Source organism: Tribolium madens, unplaced genomic scaffold (assembly GCF_015345945.1).
Source record: "Tribolium madens isolate multiple individuals breed KSU strain unplaced genomic scaffold, Tmad_KSU_1.1 Scaffold_19;HRSCAF=116;Tcas5.2_LG9, whole genome shotgun sequence".
Lineage (NCBI taxonomy): Eukaryota > Metazoa > Arthropoda > Insecta > Coleoptera > Tenebrionidae > Tribolium > Tribolium madens.
In genome coordinates, this window is record NW_025400983.1 from 6975909 (window position 1) to 6997542 (window position 21634).

The following is a 21634-nucleotide window of genomic DNA, read 5'->3' on the forward strand; positions in this document are numbered from 1 at the left end:
TTTTTTTTAGACAAAATTTTAACTCGGGAAGTCGCATGCAGCCACATCCGCGCCTGGCGCCTTTTCCAAGAGACCCTCCTCAACAAGGCCGCCGGCAACCAAAACCGTTGCGAATTTACCGCTTTCAGATGTCCTGGAGGTCTAAAATCCTTTGAAAGAGGATTCTGTTTCCCTCATTTACCAAAACCCAACAGTTCGCTCGCAATTGATTTAAATTACCGAAACGACATCGGCCGGTTCGGCGAAGACATCAAAGGAGAGGGTGTTATGTTCTTTGTAACGCGAGCAACACCACCTTATTGTGGTAAAACAAAATCAATTTACATAGAAATTTCAAGTAATTAAACGCGGTTTTAGGAACACAACTCCAGGCCTCGATTCACATCTCGCCCAAAACTGAAGCGATCAAAGGGGTTTTGTTGCTGGATTTGAAGTATCCACACCACAATGTCTCGTTCCAAATTGAATGCGAGTAAGAGTAATTTTTTAATTAATAAAACACAACTAAAATTAATTACTGCAGTGCGGACGATTTAATCACCACGGGGACTGTTATGAGCGGCTTGGGGGTCGCAGCCTATGAGACTTTGACCGAAAATGTGAAAACTTTAACCGCAACTTTGAAATTCATTGATTTGGAATACGAAGAAGAAAATAACAATACGTATATTCCAACAATCTATATAGACAAAGTTGAAATTCGCGACATGTACAGCAATAGGTAATTAATTAATAAAAAAAATTATTAATTACTTAATGTAATTTTTAGTTGGCAGTTTTGCCAGAAAGACACGGCTTTGAAGGACACAATCGGCTTAAACTCCGCCTTCACGATAACCCTGAGTACAGATAATTGTTTTTCGTAGACAAAAATTCTAGTTGAAAAAATTGTGATAGTATTTTTATGTTTGTCGTTTTAATAAATACTAAATTCAGTTGTGTGTTTTACTAAACATGGACCTGTACACCGTTATAAGTTTATTAGGGCAGGGCACTTTTGGGTCAGTAACTTTAAATTAGTCTAATTACTACAAAAAAAAAACAATTTCAGGACTATCCACTTGTGCGAGAGAAAACACAACCAACAAAAAATCGTAATTAAACGAATCAATGCCGATCTCAAATCAGTCAACATGGAAGATGCCAAGAACGAAGTGGCAGTCCTAAAATCGCTAAATCATCCCAACATAATCCAATTTTACGACAGCTTTATGAAAAGTGGGTCTTTATACATCGTGATGGAGTACGCGAATAAGGGGACACTTTTCGATCTGATTTCCAAAACCAAACCCAAGAGATTTTCACCACAGACTGTCATGAATCTCTTTTGCCAAATTCTGATGGGCTTGAACCACATTCACTCCCGGAAAGTGATCCACCGTGACCTCAAGAGCGAAAATATTTTTCTCACGGGACTACGAGACGATGTTATCAAAATTGGCGATTTCGGAATATCTAAAATCCTTCTCAAGTATACACCGACAATTTCATTAGTTTTAAAATTAATTCCGACTCTTTTAGTAACAAAAACGCCCACACCGTYATCGGAACTTGCAACTACGTGGCCCCAGAATTATGCGATGGCAAGCCCTACGACATCAAATCGGAYATTTGGTCTCTTGGCTGCATTTTATACGAAATATGTGCCCTGGAACGCATGTATGAAGGAACGGTAACGATTTTCACGCTTTTCGTACATTTGTTATCGATTTTTTTTCAGATTTATAACGTGGTTTTGGCCATTGCTGCTGGTCAGAAGAAAATGATCGATGTGAGTTATTACGGGATTCAGATGCAACAAATGGTTGAATTAATGCTACAAATCGATCCAAACGACCGACCCAATACTAAGGATTTGATGAGTTTGACTGATGTTTTTCCGAGTTTGCACATTTTGGGGACGAACTTGGGGTGCATTTCGAAGGGGCAAAAGTTTGATTTTAATGCGGTTTAAAGTTTGGTTGTAGTCTTGAAATAAATTACCAGTTTTTGTATGTATTGTTTTATTAGAAAAAAATGAAAAATTAATTCAGCTCGCTTCTCAACCTTGTATTTTGTGTAGTACAATATTCTTATCAACGGAACTTATAAATAAAAATACTAATTAAATGTACACCTGACTGAAAATTACCTCAAAAAATTTATTCATATTCCATGCTTTGTCCATTTTGGTATCCTAAAAAAAAAGTTACATTTCTAACAAAACTTAATAAAAAAATTACCGTTCATTTCTTCTTGGCCTGGGATTTGACCAGACTGCAAAATTTTCTGTAACCTTTCAACCTCTTCCAAAGAACTGGCCTTATTTATAGCTTCTCTAATTTTAGCAATTTCTTCATCAGTAAGACCTAAAAGAACCKCAATTACAATAAATAAAACACATAAACACAAAAAACGTACCTTTACTTTTAGCAATATTGTTACCTGTACCTCCGGGAATGAATGTTTTAGCCCTCTTTCCAATTTCCTTCCTAATCTCCTTCCCTTTTTTACTCTTAAACAAAGCTTTAGCCTCATCTCTTTCCTTTGCAGTGACTTTACGAAAATCGAGCAATCTTAACTGTGGTAACTTATAAATTAAGTACAGTCTGTAATGCTGTTTAGAAGTGATAGGATTATGTAAAAGACTAAGTGTAGTGAGTTTCTCCAAAGTGCATAAAGGCTCAATATCACCCAACTCTTCCAGATGGTTTCCAGTCAAAATCAGCGACTCTAAATTAGGAATGTACTCCTCCAAATGCTCCCCAATGCGTCTAAAACACCCCACAACTCAAATTAGCCCCAAAAAAGCTCCAACTTACACAATGCGGTTATTGTTAAAAAGCAAACATTTCAATCGTTTCAAGTACGGAAAACCATCAAGCTTGCGTACATCGTTGTCGGAAAAGTCAATTGTGTCAAATTGATCGCCGGTAGCCCCCAGATTCTCCACTTCGGGGATGCGGTAACCTAAAAAAACAATGACATAACCCAACTTTTAATCTTTCATTCTCACCTCGTAAATCCAATTCGCGATCTTTAACCGGATTTATGTATTGCATAGAATTTTGAATTAACTCAGCTGTTAGCTTAACCATAATTAGGTTTTTATCGAATAATTATAATCAAACAAACAACGCACACGGCATGAAATTTTACTGACTGATCCTGCAGGTTTCTGTAATTGTTACAACGAAATATTGCAAGAGGGCGCATCCAACAGAATTTTTAAAAATTACAAAAAAATTAATGAATTAACCATGAATTCGGAATATTTTTTCACTGAATAAGCAATAATAGTAAACGTAAAAATATATCTAAAAATGTTTTTCACCGAACCCCATAATATATTGAAAATAAACAATGATTTCACCGATTTGCGTTTATAATAATTATGTTAATTCTGCTTAAAAAAGTTATTAAACAATTAGTTAAACACTTTGAATTTGTGGAATATACGTCTGAAATACTGTCTGTTGGATAACCCGAATCGTCATCAATAAATCAAATAATAATTTCCCATGAAACAAATTATGCTATTGTCTTTTTCACTTCCTCTTAGTACTAAAAAATATGAGTAAAATTATTCATTGACGTCACAAATGTTTATCCAAACTCACGGGTTTATTTCCATTTGAACTTATAACAACTATGTATGTACCTGTGATTTAAAAAAACTCGTTTCATTTTTAATCTAGGAGAAAATTTCCTTCAGTGTTTTTCCAGTTCAGTTGTTGTATCAAATACCGATTTTTCCGAGTTAATTAAGTTAAACTTAAAGAATGTTCTACCTACAAGCAAAGACTTATTAATATTTCATGATGATTAATTAGGAGCCAAATTGTATACATTAAGAAAAAGTTTCTCACATTACGAATTTCTATAGGATCAACTTCAAATACGCAATGCCATAAAGTACCTGTGTAATAATTGTATAATACCACCCACCTGAAAGAATGTAATTGTTACCTTGTTTACTTATGCTAATTGGAATAAAAGTGCGAGTGCCTTCGAAACAGTACTGCAAATCGCCTAATTTAGCAACGCTGCATACACAGTATCTATTTCTATAAGAAAATTCTCTATAAATATCTCCACTTTATTAAATAATTATATCTTTGCCCAAAATATGCGAGAAGGCTGCGATTTGTTTCCGGTCTGACAAGACCTTAAGCAAGGACTTCCTTTGAGTTAAATTCCATGTTTACAAAAAGGTGAATCATAATTAATTGCATTGTCAACTTTCGATCCGATTCTMAACTATTTAAAATTCATTTTAAAAAGTATTTAATAAAATAACATCATTAACCCACATTCGCAGACTACAGAATGAAAGAATGTCTAATGATGTGGTATTGCGGAAACACATAGTACTACACGATGAAGAAACGCATTTTTCAAAACGGTTACCAACTCTTACAAATTACAATCGTTGTTATCAAATACAAAATATTCAATTTTTAATGTGTCACACTAGACCTTAGACTATAAATTATTTAAATTTGAAATAACGGAAATATCATCCAGTGTCAATGAAATTTTGGTAAATGTTTTCGGTTACAACAAACTTTGCGGTTTGAACATAAAAATAGAAACCACACTTCCTGGATAAAGCAATAAAAATAATAATGATGTACCTATATGCAAATATGGAGTACCAACATAACAAAAAAGATCATTTTAATTTTTTCTTCTCTTCTAGTTTCTTCTCTACAGACTTGTTTACAGAGAAACTGTCAAGGACTACCAATTTTTTAAAATTCTTTCCTGATGTATCACACATTTTCGTTCTATTCTCTTTGAAGAAATTTAAAGTAGGATTCGGTTACAAAAGTTAAATAAATGTTTGCTTGGGGCTGGTAGAAGAGATTTTCATTTATTTAATTAGTTCCTCTTGTAAAGCAGGCGCAAAAATGTATTTTCACCACAAGATACACAATGTTTTGTTGAGAAAATTAATTCTTTTTAACTGTAAAATAAGTGAGCCAGATTTTTATGATAATAAAATACCAGACAATAGTTCTTTGTTATGAAATAGTTAAGAAGACTAATTAAGCCAAAAAAAAGATTAATGTCAAGATCAAGGACGAATACATTTTTAGTATACAGTGTTTAGCGCTTGCGCCCCAGAGAAAAATGCCAAGTGATATAATAAGATATCAGAAACATAGAAAAATGGTTTAAAAAAAGTCTGTCTGCCAAAAAAATTTAACATTTATTTTTTAACATTTGATCTTTTCATAACAATTATTCAGTAAAGATAGAAAAACTTTGCAAATAAACGCAACAAATAACGTTAATAGTAATAGTTACAATTCAGGATACGACTTCATTGTTCCCTCTTCTAATTGTTTTTCTTATTTTGACAAAGATTGTCAGTGAGTAAAAAAAAATATTTTTCAAAGAATCATAAAAGGATCTTGTAAGACATTTATTCCAGTTTTTGACACTACCTTTATATTCTCTGTGAGATATCGAGGATCAAAGGCAAAAGAATTGACGTAAAAAGAATATAAAAAGCATATTAAAGGTGAATAAACATGCTATCCGGTACATGTTTTGACTTAACTTAAAAAAAATCCCAAGTCCGTAGACTAAAACAAAAAATAATTAGATTTTTTTCTCGTGATATTATTTAGGATTGCGTGATAACCGTAGCACAGAAAAAATTTTTGCCAAAAGTTCTCAAAACTAGAAACTTAAAGCTTCAAAATGTTTTATTAAATCTAGATATACGACTGTTTTTCATAATATCATAAAAAAAATTATGAAATATTTTTGTTCCTTTAATTTTTTGAAGTAGTGTACCTTATCTTACTTATCAATTTTCTCTAAGGGGTGAGTTCTGAAATAGCCTGTAGAATATAATAATAATTTTGTTCAAAAAAACAATTAAAATGTAAAATAAAAAAATAAAAACAATACTTTAAAAAAAAATTAAAAAAACTTGACAAATGCCAGTTCAGGTTGGAAAGTGCTCACTTCCTTATCAGTTTTCGAGTTGAGAAGTGGCCATTTCCCAACCTGAACCATCATATTACATATCAAATGATAAGAAAGTGACAATTTCTCAACCAGAACCTGATATTCCATATAATTTGTTAAATGAAGTTGAAATGTCATACATTCCAATTTTCCACATGTAAAGTAATTTGATTATTAATTCATCGATAACTAATTAAATTGGTTAAAAAAGAAACAACTATAAATTCAGGCAAAAACAGTAAAAATTGTTAGGTAAACATAAACAATATGACAAAAAATAAAATTTGCGTACATTACCATATGAAGTAAATTAAAAATTAAAATACTAAATGTCAATAAAAATACTTAAACTAACTTAACTCCTAAGTGGTCTAACTTTAATGTTATGTAGTTTTTTTAATATAACGAAAATTATTTGTAGATTTGTCTAATAAATCGAAATTTTACAAATAATAAAATTCAAAACATTTAACCCACTTAATAGACACTTGTGCCTATTTTCTCATTAGTTCATCTCCCCACACCAATAAAGAATTGTAATTCAAACTACACATACATTTTATCCAACTTTAGCCACAACTTATGGAATACATAGTTCCAAATTATTTAATTTTTCATTGTTTTCATGCATAATTTCTAAAAAAGAAATCGACTTTCTAAAAAACTAGACCCTGTGAGCACTGTGATTAAACCCCGGAATAATTTATAAAGAGGTCACCACCTGAATCTATTGTCATCATTATCGTAACTTATGACAAGTTTTAATATTAATATCGAGAGCACCAATTCAATAAATTACTCTGGAGGTCGTCTCTCGTAAGACCATTGCCCTGTTAAGGTCAGTAAAGGTTTCCGAATCAACACACAAATTTAGATAAGACCTCGCAGAATTCGGTAGAAACATCCGGTTCTTACAAATTACTTTAACAATTTATTAACGTCAAAAGATTCAAACAAAAAATATGCATTGTTTATGACTTTGCGTCAATCATTTTTTTCGCATCAATCCCGGTCAAAAGTTTGCAACTGACGTCAAAATATGACAGCATCAATTAAATTAGAGAATCATCTTGTCAAGGGCAGAAAGGAGATTTTTTGCTCTTGGCTTGTAAAAAAATCTTTCATTCAAAAATTATTAACCTTGAGTTTGAACGGATCGTTACTCCCTAAACCCAGGTAGATGTTATGTATTTGGTTTTTAGTAAACATTGAGTAATATTGTTAAGTAATAATTGAAAGGAGACATTTGTAGGTAGTATCACCAAGTAACAATATTTACAGCCAATTAGCACTTATCTGGCGATATTATAGACCTAATTGATTTATTTACTTACATTCTTACTTCCTCCTAATTTTTCCTTAAAAAAAAAATAAAAAAACAGTGATTAATTAACATATTTGGCCAAAAATGAAACTGATCTTTTTGACCCTGATCTTGAACTGGAATGATAGGAAGTTCCAAAGTTAGATTTCCGATTATTATATAAAAATTTCTTAATCCTTTTCTAAAATCGGTGTCAATAGTAAAGTCATTAGTCATCTTTTCTGCAACCAAATCAAGGGGGTCCACTTCTTGCCCAACGACCAAAGTGCAAGTGGTTATTAGAAATTACAAGACCTTGAGCTTGAGCTACAAAAACTCAGACTCCGGCAATACATTCTTAAATTTATTATAAAAACATAATACTGCTTTTTGTGGCAAATTATATAAATTAAAATGCACATTTTAGCAAACAAAATACGTAAATAATGTTGTTGACAATTTTGATAAATTCTTAATTAAAGCATTATGACTATTGTTGTTATTTATGACTCGGATTCATTATTGTTTACTAAGTGACTAGCAAAATAACGGAGCTACTAGAAAATTAAAACTATTTTGCACTTGAACTGAAAATGATTCACTGATTTCTTACCAGAGTATTACAAAAATAAAAAAGTGAAGAAGATCCGTTTCTTATTTCAGTTGTGTACAACTCGCGCCCCTGAAAAAAAATTCAAGTAAGATAAGATATCAGGCACATGGAAAAAATGTTTAAATATTCTATCTGTCAAAAAATTTTGACATTTATTTTTTGACATTTGACATTTTTTATGTCTATTTAATGCTACTGGTAATAGAGCCAAAGTGCAAAATTTAAACTCCCATAATTTTATAAATAAATTTTTTTGCAAATTTTCAAAGGTTTGTCTCAATTTTGGAGAGAATAATTAATAGCTATGTTGTAAAGATGTAGCACGTGTTTCAAAATGTTATAAATAAACAACAAGGTCACTTACAATTTTTTATTGAGACTGAAAAAGCATTTCTGTGTTTAAAATTCTTGATTCCTACAAAAAAGTAACATTTGAATTTACATTTAAATTTATACGCATTTCGCGCCAGTAACTAATTTTGGTAAACACATTTACAAAAAAGAAGTTAGTTAAATTTTTATTTTATTTTTCACCAAATATTTTGCATTTTTTCGTCATGAACCCCATCGTACCCTCTAAAATAGAGATTCAAAATTTAGTCAGTGCACTTTATAAGTTATATTTTCTTTTACAAAATTAAATTTCAAAAATTTTATTCTCATAAACAATCACATTTTTATAGAAAGAAATATTTGTTTCCTCTCAAAATTAAATGTAAAAGTGCATAATATGGAATTCAAAAAATATTATTTTCCCGTTTTCTCTTCATTAAATTCGTTCTGGTTTATGCAATAAACGCAATAAAGATGAATTCGCAAAAAGTAAAAGAAATCAAAAATGCTCGAAGGTCATGGTTGTATCAGGTTTCAAGAAGTTTTCGATTTATTTTTACAAACAGGTTGAAGTTACTGAGACAAAATCCCAGTCTCTTTACGTACTTGCATCTAGTGTTAATAAACTGTAACCAGAATAACAAGTTGAATTATCAACCAGAAAATCCCCTTGAAAAATAATAATTATATAGCGTGTCTGCAAAAGTCTGACGCTCGTTCTGTTTACAATAAAAGAGAATCAAATAATTCAAGTGAACGTCAAAGTAATTACAATAAATGATTTAAATCTTGTAATTGAAAAAGAAATTTTACTCCAAATTTCTTTTCAAAAAAGTGATGAAAAAATTAACTGTTGTAAGTGCAATATTAATTTAATTACGTTTTACCCAATAAAATCAAATTTTGAGCAACTGAATTTGATGACATGATGCATTATTTCGGTAAATTAAGGTCACAAATTTGTGATGTAATGAAAACATTTTGGAAGGTTACCGTAATTTTATAATCAATGACTTGGAATCAGTTAAGGATGGCGCCTAACTAATGATTATAGCAATATAATAATAGGATAAATCATTTCCTAAATATGACAAACCAGTGGTATATAGTAAAATAAACTATTGAATCGATTTACTTTGAACCTATTTATCATAACTATGTGTTATGTCACTCACAGGTGAAATAATTTCCTTTCAATTCTAAAAAGCAAATTAATTCTTCAAGTTCGTTAAAAATTATAATGTTTGTATTAAAATAACTCTAGCACGTGCTAAAGTCACCCTAGATGCAGTTTGAAATTATCCTTGCATTAGACTTGCGTCATATTTATACATAAAAAAGTGATGAATTGTATTTAATTATTAAATATTATGTAAGCTGGATAATTTAATGAGTATTTAAACTTTGTTTTTACAGATAAAAAATCAGGTGGGAAGTTAAATTACGAACATCTCCAGATAGCGACATTTTTAATCAAGGCTAACGCTTATACGTTGTCAAATTTTTTGACAAAAACAAGATCAGAGTAAAAGTTGAATTTTAGAAAAAAGCAGTAGGTATTTACTGATCCAAGGACTTCAAAAAGTTAAAACGTCTCGTTTAGTGACTCAAAAATTAAAATACAAAAAACTTGTAAATACTTTAGTCTCCATTTGAATAAAAGCATTAAATATTCATCCTATAAAAATAAAAAAAWTCACATTTTTGCCCATGTCCTCGAAATCGGTCTTATCTATTCAAAACGTGATTTTGGACGTGAAATGTATGTCTCTCTAAGTGCTTTACCGCTCATTTAAATCTCTGGGATATCCCCAGAACACGCACTTGCCAGGAAGGAAAAACAGAAAAAAATATTTATTTTTTACGAAATGTGATATGGTCGAGTTGACAATTTCCTATTAATTTTTACATAACAAATTAACTAAGTGAAATTAACCTGGGGCGACTTGTTATCAAATATTATGCTTTTGACTTTCTTTAATTTTTGGAAACCATTTTTGCGCAATTGCTATTTAATTACCAACAATACTAAAAACAGTCACTTGATAGTTAATGCTAGTAAATAAAAATAAAATGTGTAATTRCAATTCATTAATAATGAGGTTGTCGTCGAGAAATTAGTGTAGTCAAGAGTCAAAAGCGACGTCATTTTGCACGTTGCAGTGCCATTTATTATTAATCAGCTTCTCTTATTTACTCAAACACCARCAAAACAAAAATTAATTAAAACCATTAAACACATAATAAGTTCCCGAGAATAATAGCGGTTGCAATGTCACAAAGATCATGGGTCAATATTAGTTTTATAAGTTTTATAAAATCGAATGACGCTTTAGAAAATTTGCATTTCTCAGTTTGTAAACATTTTAACCCATTTTTGCTACCAGCCACTGATTTCATCTACCTGTCTTGCCCATTTGTTGCATCACACACCTTCCTCTTCCTCTTCCTTATTATCACCAGGACCAAATCTTCGACGGTTGCACAAAAACGGGTTTTTGGACAATTTCATAAATTATTAAATTAATTCGAAAATGAATAAAGCGTAACCAAAGCAATTTGACAAATAACATGCTACTCATGTTAATTATGTAAAAACAGTTTGTGACACCGATTTAGAGATCCAGTATAAACCCATTTTCTTAGCTCCTGATTTTAGGAAGTTGGGTGTAGGCTAAAGAAACTTTCACTTTGTATATTTTGAGTATTTTTATTTCAGCGTTCATAAATAAGTCAGAGAATGAAACAAAAGTACTTTTATGCTTGGATTTATTTGCATTGTAGTCTGTCTAATTAGAAACTAAAATACAAAAACTGAAGAATACAAATCTTATTTTTTAAAATACAAAATACTCATAAAATGACTCATTTCAGAAGTGAAGACAGTGTTTTAATTGCCTCATAATGACATGGTGGAAAACAGATAACAAATGAATAAACAAACGTAAATTAATTAAAAAATTATTAAAGTGTACAACTCTTAATTCTCTTAATTTGTTTCTGTCAGTAGCCACATACCTGTACTTAAAACTATGTATAAATAAAACAATTTTTATGTTACGAAAAAAATTAATTTTATTACACATTTTATCACTTATACGTGATGCAATTTAATTATAAACTGTTGCAAAAAGTCATCAATTTGATGTTATTCATTGAAGCAGGGGTGAAAGTTGAAATTATTTTATATCATTTTTAAAATTTATTCGACAGAGTAACGTAATCCTTTTTGTCAATTTTTTTTATTGCGAGGAATTTCATAAGTTGGTCAGTGTGTATAACACTTTGCATTTATTGTGATGTGGAGTATGAAATTTATTTTGAACTATGAAATATGTATTTTGGTATTCCAAAATTCCACCTACTAGTCAAAAACACAGTTCTCTGTTTATAAATAATTACCTTACAAGTTACAATTTCAACGCTTTCACTTGTTTTATCAGTAACTCCTTAACCGATTACCGAAACAAAGCAAAGTTCTCTGAAAAAATTGATTACAGTCAACTATTTTCTAGTTCTTTATATTAAAATGTATGCCCAATTTTTCCACAACAAACAAATYAGTATTCGCAAAGACAAATCAAACCAGTTTTTTATAATGACAATTAATTTATGACCCACTTCCTTGTTATTTCTTTTTTTGGGCACAGAAGAGTTTGTATGAAACATATTTCAGTGCATTACAAGAAAACGCTTTTATCGCTTTTTAATTACAGTTTCTATTAGGCACAAGTTGCAACATTTTTGAAATAGTTTCTCCAGGCGCCAGAAATTACAAAATTCAGATGAAAACAATCACTTTTTGGAGCTTATTAATTTCAATAACCGCAACCAAATCTTTTGTTACAGACTTACGAAATAATTGGATTTGACGAAAATGGGTTTGGAAAATTCCATCGGTGTAATGAATCTGCATTTTGGTACAAATTGCGTTCTAGAACGTTGWGGGGGATTAGCAGAGAATCTTTTATGATTACCCCAAGACCAGTTCTCGGGGAATTCCAAATCACTTCTTGGAAATTGTGACAAGAAGAAGGGAAATGCGGTTTCGCCAACCTGCCGAAGGTTTTTTGATCCGTTACAAAACCGAAATAATAAACAAATGTGACCTAGCTTGGTGAACTCGACTARTCTATTTCCAATAAAATTATTGGCACAATATACGTRTTAGCACAATAAACGATGATTTCATGTAAGAAATAATAATTCTCCGAATAATTATATAATTACAAGATGATGCTAGCTTGTACGCTTGTAATAAAAATTAGTTTAATAAAAAATCGCGAAGGCTAATTTTAATCTCGCAAAAAGGTGGAAAACAAGGACATGCAAAAATACATTTGYAATTTAAAACTACATTTTCGATATTTAAAATCTTGACGTCAAAAATAGAAAAAACAAGTGGAAAGTAAATAATCCGATCGAATAATAAGTCACCAATAAATTAGCTAATGAACCAAAAATTTTCCTCCATGTGTTTATAAGCTATTAATAAATAAATATACAAGAAGTGAGCGTATTCGGTGCGCACCTGTAAACCGTTTTTTAGTCTTTCAACTTTGCGCTGAAAGATTCCATGAAATTTTATTTAAATTCCAACAAATTTGGAAAACTACCCAAAAATTACTTTCGGTTAAAGACACCATTAATAAAATGCGATAACAAAAATGTAAGGAATCGAAAATTGAACAAGTTCTAATTGTCCCAAATAACAATTTTAAGAATGAGCCACGCGTGGTAAAAATTAAAAAAATTAACAGTTTTTCTTGAACTCGGTAACCTTTATTGCGTGTTTGTAAATATTATAATTATTTTTTATTAAAAGAAACTTTGTCATTGAGGAAAATTTCGGTGATTTAATTAAACACACATGCGATACATTTTTTACATTTTTATTAAGTAGCCAACAGTTATTTGCGAAGACATATTTCGCGCATGAGCGCATTACTTCAAGTGTTATCTATTATTCACTACTGGTAACAATCAATTTTATTAAAAAATATTGTATAAACCTCGAAGTGCGAAGACGTATTCGGCACTTTCCCGCAAATGAAGCACTCGCCCCTTCGTCGCTCGAGCATCAAATAATGCGCGAAAGATGTCTTCTCGCACTTAGTTCGTAAATAACTATTACTCTTGTACGTTCGCGATTAAATGTTGCGGTCTCGAAATGTCATTTTGAAAATAGTGTTCAAAATAACAGTTTCACTAGAAACCACCTGTTGTCTTATAATCTCCTAAAACCAGCATTTATTAAATCAACTGTCAATTAATGTCATCAGAAGAATGTCATCAATTGTGGTTTAGAAACCGAAAGCATTTCATTCCACCGCTTGTAAATACATATGACTAAATATGCGAATAATTTTGCGCAATTTATTTATAAATTCTGAGAAGATTTATTCAAAAAAACTATCAATTTTTTTGATTCTCAAAAAATTGTTTTGGTTAGTTGTGAAATATGTGCCAAATCATCATGATATTGTAGGCATCCAGAAACACGGTGAACGTTCAAGTTTGCCCTTGAACTCAAAAATTTTCAAAATAAAAAAAATGAATAAATAGACTAAAGTATTATTTTCTGATGATCTCTTTACGAAAATAGAATTTAAAAGATTAAGTAAAAACCCTGATAGTGATTTAAACGGCAAAATTGTAAAATACGAGTATAAAAGCAAAAATATGGTTCTTCTTAGCCCAAGAGTTTGATAAAATTTGAAAAGTTTATAGGTAATAAATAAAAATCGTAATATGGAAGAAACAATTGGAAAAAAATTAAATAAAATGCTTTTAATGTCCTGTAATTTTAGAGAAATTCCCAATTTTAATTATCCAAAGGAAATACCAAAAAACGATTGATAAAATAATAGTCGAAAATAAGCGTCGTAAGATAGGTCAAGTTTCAAGTCCAGGTGGGGACGCGTTATAAAAGTTTGCACGCGCTTCTGGTTGAAAACTTTGCTCAAGTTAGTTGCAGTCGTAGCCTTAGTAAACTGTCTTCACTATCGGTAAATAGTAGAACGAAACAGTACCCTTAAAAACAATTAACGCAAATTGAGTGATTCGTGTTCTGTGATAATTTAATAATTTTATATTAAGGTAAGTCGACCATATTGAGAAAACTTGCATTGACAAGTAATTATTTTTTTTAATTATTATTCCGATTTAACCTCGAGTTGTTTAACATTTAAAAACGTTTCAATAAAATATTGCGACAAATCCGAACCCATCTGACATTTGAAACTCTCTAATGTTGAAACAAAATTTTTACAACAAAACTTGCTACACGCAGACATTTCGAATCAATCGAATATTTCGCATGAAAAATGAGCTTTCTAATGTCGAAACTTGAAAATTTTTGTAACAAAACCTGCCACACAGCAGAATTTCGCAACCACTTTATGCACCATAAACGAAATCGTTTATTGGCATTTTCTTAATAATTGCAAAATAATAGTGTTGGATGCAATCTCCAAGCCCGTATCGTATAGCACTTTCCATTTCGTTCCTATCGCAGTGTGAACTGACACAATGGCCCACATTGCGAGTAATTGCACTCAGTTATATAACCGTTGGTTTAATTCAACCGGAATTTTCCTCCGATTAAAAATTACCTATCGGTGGATTCGAATCAACTTTCATTCCAAATGCCGATGGAGCAATAGTTGAACTGAATTTTGAAAAATCGGGAATTGTTTTTTATGGTTAAGACAGCGTTTCAACATTGGCGATAATTGAAGATTTTCATTTGAGTAACGCTGATTTAATTATTGCAAAAACAAATAGACAAGTGAAACCCGAACCTGTAGTGCATTAATGTGATGGTACTATTACTAAACTTTTTCCCATATTTAAATTTACACCGACAGAATATCAACTGGGCTCGGATTTTCTTCGTACCAAGGAACTTGTCAATGATAATTCCTTGTGAATTAATTGCAATCGAACGGGTTTTTCGATTTCAGAGCGCGAAAATTTTTTCGGAAATATTGAACCTTGAATTACGTCACTTACGGTTATTCAAATAAACAATTTGCAGTCTCAGCATTTGCACGTCAAGTAATAATAAATCGCTCACTGACGACTTGAATTCAAATCATCAACAACAAAGAAAATATTTTGTTTTTATTGCTACAAGGAAAAAGCGTGTAATTAACGTTCTTACTAATTCGATGGAAAATTGTTTTCACTTTCAAAATGCTGATCTCAACGTCGATGCAACAATTCAGTTTATCTTTGCATTATCCTTTGACTATCAAGGATAATCGGAGCGGTTCAATAAAACCGCTAAGGTAAACCTGTTTATGAATGAAATTTCGGTAATAACAGGATGGATTCAAACGAGTTTTGACTTTTTTTTTTTAACTTTTTTGTCTTTTTTAACCACTTCTGGTTTACATCCTAGATCGTTCTATGTTATTACCCGCAATTATGCAAAAGTTCAAACAGCTCAATTTGTAATTAGTTATGTTGATCAAAGCAAAATAATAATTTTTTATTTCGCAGTATGTAGTACACGATAACTACCAGTAAACAACACTTTCTTCGTAATAATTATAGATTCAACAAAATTGGCCAGACATTAATTAATTAATTAAGTTAAATAAAAAGTTAAGTTGTTTGTGTAAAACAATAAACTTTTCTTTTATTGAAAAATTTAATAGCATACAAACGGTAATATTTAACCTATTTTTACAACACACATATTGATCCAAAATAACGCTACAACTAAAGATACTTGTCGTCTAACTTCAAAATGTCAAAATAAATGAAAACATTTTTAAAAAAATKAACGATTTGGAACAAAATAGCACATGTTCAAAGAATCTTAAAACTGAATGAATTTTTTTTATATATAAAAATAGCGCAATAACTGCTCCCATGCACTATTCAAAAAATGGATAAACGTCAAGGGTTTTTTTTAAATCTATTTGACAAATAAAAATGTTGAAAATAATTTAGAAAAAAAAGTACGAGAATTTTTTTAACAGAATCAAAATTAAAAGACAATTATTCTAACTTATTTATGTTTTTTGAAATCACAGTGTCCCCGGATAGGTGAAACGACTCTTGTAGAATATAAAAAAAATCGAATTAAATCTTTATTTTTTGAGGTTCAGCCCTTCTTGGTTAATTTCTAACATAATCTTAGTTTTGAAAAATGTCTTGAAAATTTTCAAAAAATTTATTTTTCTGTAAAGTGCCTTTTGTGTTACAAATTTGACAAAAAGTTATTAAGGAAAGTTGTTTAAAATCAACATCTAGGCTTGTATACCAAATTTCAAACCATGGGCCAACTATAATTTTTCATTATTATTRTATATTTTTCACAAATGGAAAATTTTATGGAATGGAATGGAATTTTATTTTTAACTGTTCTTTTATTATGAATAAAAAAATTACATTTAGATTATTAGTACTAAACATATTTTTGACGTTTCTGTTTATAAAAAGCAATTATCTTGTAAAAAAAAATAAAAATTATAGTTGGCCGATGATTTTGAAGCCCAAACCAACCTTTTTTAATAACTTTTTGTATTTGCCACWTAAAAGGCACTTTATGCTACAGAAAACTAGTTTTAGAAAATTTCCAAAGCATACTTGATTTTTCAAAACTAAAATTATGTCAGAAATTAATCTTTAACCAAGCAGGGCTGAATCCCAAAAAAAATAAAATTCAAATTGGGAATTTTTATCTTTTCCAAAAGTGGTCTTATCCGGAGATACACTGTTTAGTCTGTTTTTTGTAATTAAAAAAATCTACTTCTAAAACAGAAAAGTTCAAATATAATCTGATTATGTAAAAAAATTCAAAGTTTTCTTTATTTTAAAGTAAAATGCAAAAACATATAATCTCATACATAATTTATTTATTTAAAACTCTTTACGTACTCACATTGTCGTTGCGATAATCATGAAAATTGTAGACTATGAAACTCAAAAAAATATTTTTTTACATTATTTTAGTGTTGTTTTCAATTGCTAATTTGAAAAACATTGCATAATACAAAAAAAGTCTAGAATTTATTCCGATCCGTACATTGTTATTCAAAAAAATTGAAATTACATATTTTCTTAAATGTATAAACTTCCCTTTTATTGGTATAAATAGTTTCAGTTTTAAAAATAAAAGCTTGCAAATATGTTTCCAGATGAATTGAATTCTAGATCAATCACTGTTTGGGCTTAAAAAAACTAATAAAAATGCTGCAACATCTCGAAAAATGTTGCGACGTATTTCCAAACACACATATTTTCTTTGTATTTCGAAAAAAATGCTGATCAATTAAGTGTATTTATTGGATTGCACCACTCTTGCAAAATGCGTGAACATTTCAATTTTATGATAGTTTCATCTAATTACAGAATTTTTACGATGTGATCTTTTTTTCAGGTAAAATGACACAACTAATAAGAAATGTGATAGACGGTTACCACGACCTCATGGATAATAAAAGCGGTAGTACAATCTCGGCACGTGTTTGCAAAAAAATGCTAATGAGGAATTATTTTCTAGACCCCAGGGTCAACGATTGGTTCCTGATGAGCTCGCCATTCCCCACACTCCTAATCTGTCTAACTTACGCTTACGGCGTCAAAGTGGTAGGCCCCAAATTAATGGAAAACAGGAAACCGTTCAATCTCAAATACACCCTGATATTCTATAATTTATTCCAAGTTATATTTAGCACATACCTATTTTACGAGGTGAGCTATAGGATTTTGCTCAAAGTCTCAAGGACTACGAGTTGATACACAATTCAAAGTCTAGTAGAAATGTAAACAAATCGGTTTTGGTTTTTTCAGAGTGCGGTTGCGGGATGGATGAACCATTACAGTTTTAAATGCCAACCTGTGGACTACTCGAGGAGTCCGCTGGCCATGAGAGTGAGTCCAAAAYCCTAAAATCTAATCAAAAATTTTTACACACTTTTTGYAGATGGCTAGGGGTTGCTGGTGGTACTACTTTTCGAAGTTCACAGAATTTCTTGATACGGTAATAGTGACTAATAATAAYTATTCTGTTAATTAATGATTATTTGCAGATATTTTTTGTTTTGCGGAAGAAAAACGATCACATATCAACCCTCCACGTCATCCATCACGGGATCATGCCGATGAGTGTTTGGTTCGGAGTTAAATTTACTCCCGGAGGACACTCCACATTCTTCGGCTTTTTGAACACTTTTGTCCACATTATAATGTACTCTTATTACTTGATTGCCGCTCTTGGGCCACAGTACCAGAAGTATTTATGGTGGAAAAAATACCTTACCACCATTCAGATGGTAAATGAAAAATACGTAAAATTGTCACAACTTAACAATTTTTTTTAGATTCAATTCGTTTTGGTCATGGTCCACGCCTTCCAACTACTCTTCATCGACTGCAACTATCCCAAAGCCTTCGTGTGGTGGATCGGCCTCCACGCTGTCATGTTCTACTTCCTCTTCTCCAACTTCTACAAACAAACCTATGTTAAAAAAGAGAAAAAAGTGAAATCCGATGACCACAAAGACGAAGAAGTGAAACCAAAGAGGTCCAATATTGGAATTTGTTTCACCACCCAAACGGCTCTTTATGAGAAAACAGATGATGTGAAAGAAATGACTAAAGGTTACACTTCAGATGGCAACAGGTTAAGAAATAGAGTGTTCATTGATAATCCTCGAGCGTAACACAATGTAGAATAATTTATTTATGTCGTAATGTAAAATGTCTTACCAGCTAATTTCATCACACTAGTTGTATGAATAATTTGTAATTAAGTACAAAAGCGCAATGGGATATTGGAATTTGATGGTTTTGTCTCTGAAGACATCCAGTCGAATCTTTACGTATCTGTAAGATACAATTGTGTGAGTTTTTTTTGACTCGAGACTTTCTTCCAGCTGTTTTTTTCAAAACAGATCTTATCTACGTATTTAAGTAGGTTTAATCTATATTTATTGTTAATTGTTGTAAAATAATTTGTAAAAATAGTTTTACAGAAATACATTATTTTTAAAGTAATTGTTTTTTTTTACGACACTGATAGCACTGACCTCGACTGAATGATATGATTCAAAAAGAATTAAAAAAGTAAAAAATTACAAGTAAAGTTGAAACAAATCGTTTCAAGAACACATTTTCAAGTTACATTCATATAAATTAAAGTAGTTGTTGTATAATTAATTATATAAAACAATAATTTCCTCAGTTAACAGTAAACATTAGATAACCAGCTGCGTAGCTTAAGTGTATAAAAAGTTGTCTATAAAAATGCTAAAAACTTTTACAGTCACCTCCTGTAATACCAACCGATTTTAAATAATGTCACTTTAAAAGAAACCTTGACTTTTAAAATCATAGAGAAAGCCATTAACTTTTTGGCAACTTATTCCAAATACAAAATTCGAAATACAGAAAAAAAATTAAAAAACTAACCTTTCAATTCTTCTTTTCATAGCATTATAGGTTATTTATAAAAATAACAAAAAATGAGTACTTTTATTTGCATAAAAATTAAAACATAATCTGATGTGTAAAATCCGAAGTCCGTCTTTCCCCCTTTTACCCTACACGCTTTTTAATATTAATCCAAAAGTTGTGCTTAACCTAATCAACGTTTGAAATATTTTTTTATTTATCTTATTTATTTTATTATTATTAAAAATTGTACCTCTCCAAAGAGGTATGCAGTTTTGCATACCTACGGTTTGCTATCCAATACGCGCTATTAGACGTGACGTCACAGACGCGACTGTACTGAAGCTAAACATACAGTGTTGCCAGTTGTGATATTATAGTACCAAATTGATACTAGTTTTTTTTTTACTAGATATTTATATTGACTTGTAAACAAATAATAATCTATATTCTCAGCCAAATACACATTGTGTGAATGTTGATACTTTTTATTTTGTTTTGGTACGACCTAGCCACTCTGTCGTTTGCAACATTCTGGCAACTCTGTAAACATACTTTAAAGTACACATTACACAAAAAGTGAGGTTAGAACAGATTAACTTACAGAATTGTTGACTACATTTGTTAAAACCATTACGAAACGACACAGATTTTTTCATAGCAACTATTTCCTTGGAAACATAATCTCCCTATACGTCCAGGATTCAAGAAATAAACTTTTTTTATGTCCATACGAAAAGCATTGGTAACAAAGTATGTTTATTAGTGTAGCTTCAAAGGTACAGTCACGTACCTCACTGACGTCACACTAATAGCGCGTGTAGCAAAAATCCGCAGACGATTAGTAGTAGTAGTAGTAGTAGAGTAATTGGGTAGTCCTCCAGAGTAGTGAAAAAATGTTTAAAAAATTCTGTCAAATCTGTCAAAAAATATTGACATTTATTTTTTACATTTGACATTTTTTATGTCTATTTAATGATACTGATGATCTTGTACCTATATGTTTTTTCATAATTATTTAGTAAAGATACAAAAGATTTGCCAATAAAAGCCACAAATAACAATAAACAGAGTTACAATTTAGGATACAGCTTCCTTGTTTTATCTTCTAATAACCTGTAGCAAAACTTGGAAAATTATTTTCTCAACAGAAATAAATAGTCAAAGTGCAAAATTTAAACTCTCATAACTTTGAAATATTTACAGATAGATTTTTTTAAACATTTTTCTTGTTGTCTAGGGCACCGCCCGATAATACAGTGCCACGGAGGTGCGCGTTTTCCGGACACCTGTATTTTGGTCGTCAATGTCACTAAATTTTTTTTCTTTTATGTTAGAAATTTTGTAATTTACTCTTTGTCAAAAACAAAACAATATATACGTATAAACGATTAACTTTCTATTATTGATTTATTGCTAACATTATGGCAAGAATTTCAAATTGTACAAAAACAGGTATGTAAAAAAATTACATTGTCGACCAAAATAACGGGTGTTTTTTTAAATTTGGCGTCAAAACTCTCCATAAAAGTTTGATTGTGAACAAATCATCATATTGAAAGTTATTAATCTGACATTTGACACTTCGCCAGGCGTATTGTGGTCCGTTCAAATCACCTCTAAATATAAATTTAAAAACACTCAGTATATTGTATATGCGACTATATTATGTACAATTTTTTCTAATTAATAAAATATAATAGAACCCTAAGTATAGTGAGAAAAATTAAATTTGACTTATAGAAATTGTAGAATGCCCAATTTTTCAAAATTTTGGGCAATGTATATAAACATTTAAAAGGATAATCGCCGGTAACTCCAAAACTAGCCTTTTTAACCATTGTTATAAATTCGATGGCGTTTTCCATCTAACAAAAAYAGRTCATCAGCTTAAAATCAACAGATAAAAATTGTGACTTTTCTCAAAAATGACCTGCGATATACCTAAACAAAAATACCGTCAGAATCTAGATTTGATTTCCTATCGAATCGAATCCGGAGCTATAGTTGAG

General features: G+C 30.6%; 4 protein-coding genes across 4 annotated transcripts in view; 3 read left to right on the plus strand and 1 right to left on the minus strand.

Moving 5' to 3' along the window:
• The window catches only part of LOC123009661 (pancreatic triacylglycerol lipase-like), a 7547-nt gene extending 6612 nt beyond the window's left edge, over positions 1–935 (plus strand). The window contains exons 6-9 of the mRNA XM_044406118.1: positions 11–304; positions 358–472; positions 524–721; positions 770–935. Of these exons, the coding sequence (XP_044262053.1) occupies positions 11–304; positions 358–472; positions 524–721; positions 770–866 (704 nt within the window). The 3' untranslated portion in view covers positions 867–935. The remainder of the gene's footprint in view (positions 1–10; positions 305–357; positions 473–523; positions 722–769) is intronic.
• Positions 849–1991, plus strand: LOC123009670 (serine/threonine-protein kinase Nek8-like). Its single transcript, XM_044406132.1, has 4 exons — positions 849–1001; positions 1052–1471; positions 1522–1672; positions 1721–1991. The coding sequence occupies exons 1-4, from the start codon at positions 955–957 to the stop codon at positions 1952–1954; spliced, it is 852 nt and encodes a 283-aa protein (XP_044262067.1). The 5' UTR covers positions 849–954; the 3' UTR covers positions 1955–1991.
• Positions 1987–3147, minus strand: LOC123009675 (U2 small nuclear ribonucleoprotein A'). The gene is made up of 5 exons (XM_044406147.1): positions 2996–3147; positions 2802–2949; positions 2401–2753; positions 2223–2348; positions 1987–2176 (listed from the first exon to the last, which is right to left on the minus strand). The coding sequence occupies exons 1-5, from the start codon at positions 3075–3077 to the stop codon at positions 2142–2144; spliced, it is 744 nt and encodes a 247-aa protein (XP_044262082.1). The 5' UTR covers positions 3078–3147; the 3' UTR covers positions 1987–2141.
• Positions 3148–14158: 11011 nt separating this feature from the next.
• LOC123012903 (elongation of very long chain fatty acids protein-like) lies at positions 14159–19226 on the plus strand. Its single transcript, XM_044411127.1, has 7 exons — positions 14159–14312; positions 17608–17673; positions 17731–17921; positions 18021–18101; positions 18154–18210; positions 18260–18502; positions 18551–19226. Exons 2-7 carry the CDS (start codon positions 17613–17615, stop codon positions 18890–18892), a joined length of 975 nt encoding a protein of 324 aa, XP_044267062.1. The 5' UTR covers positions 14159–14312; positions 17608–17612; the 3' UTR covers positions 18893–19226.
• Positions 19227–21634: the final 2408 nt, after the last annotated feature.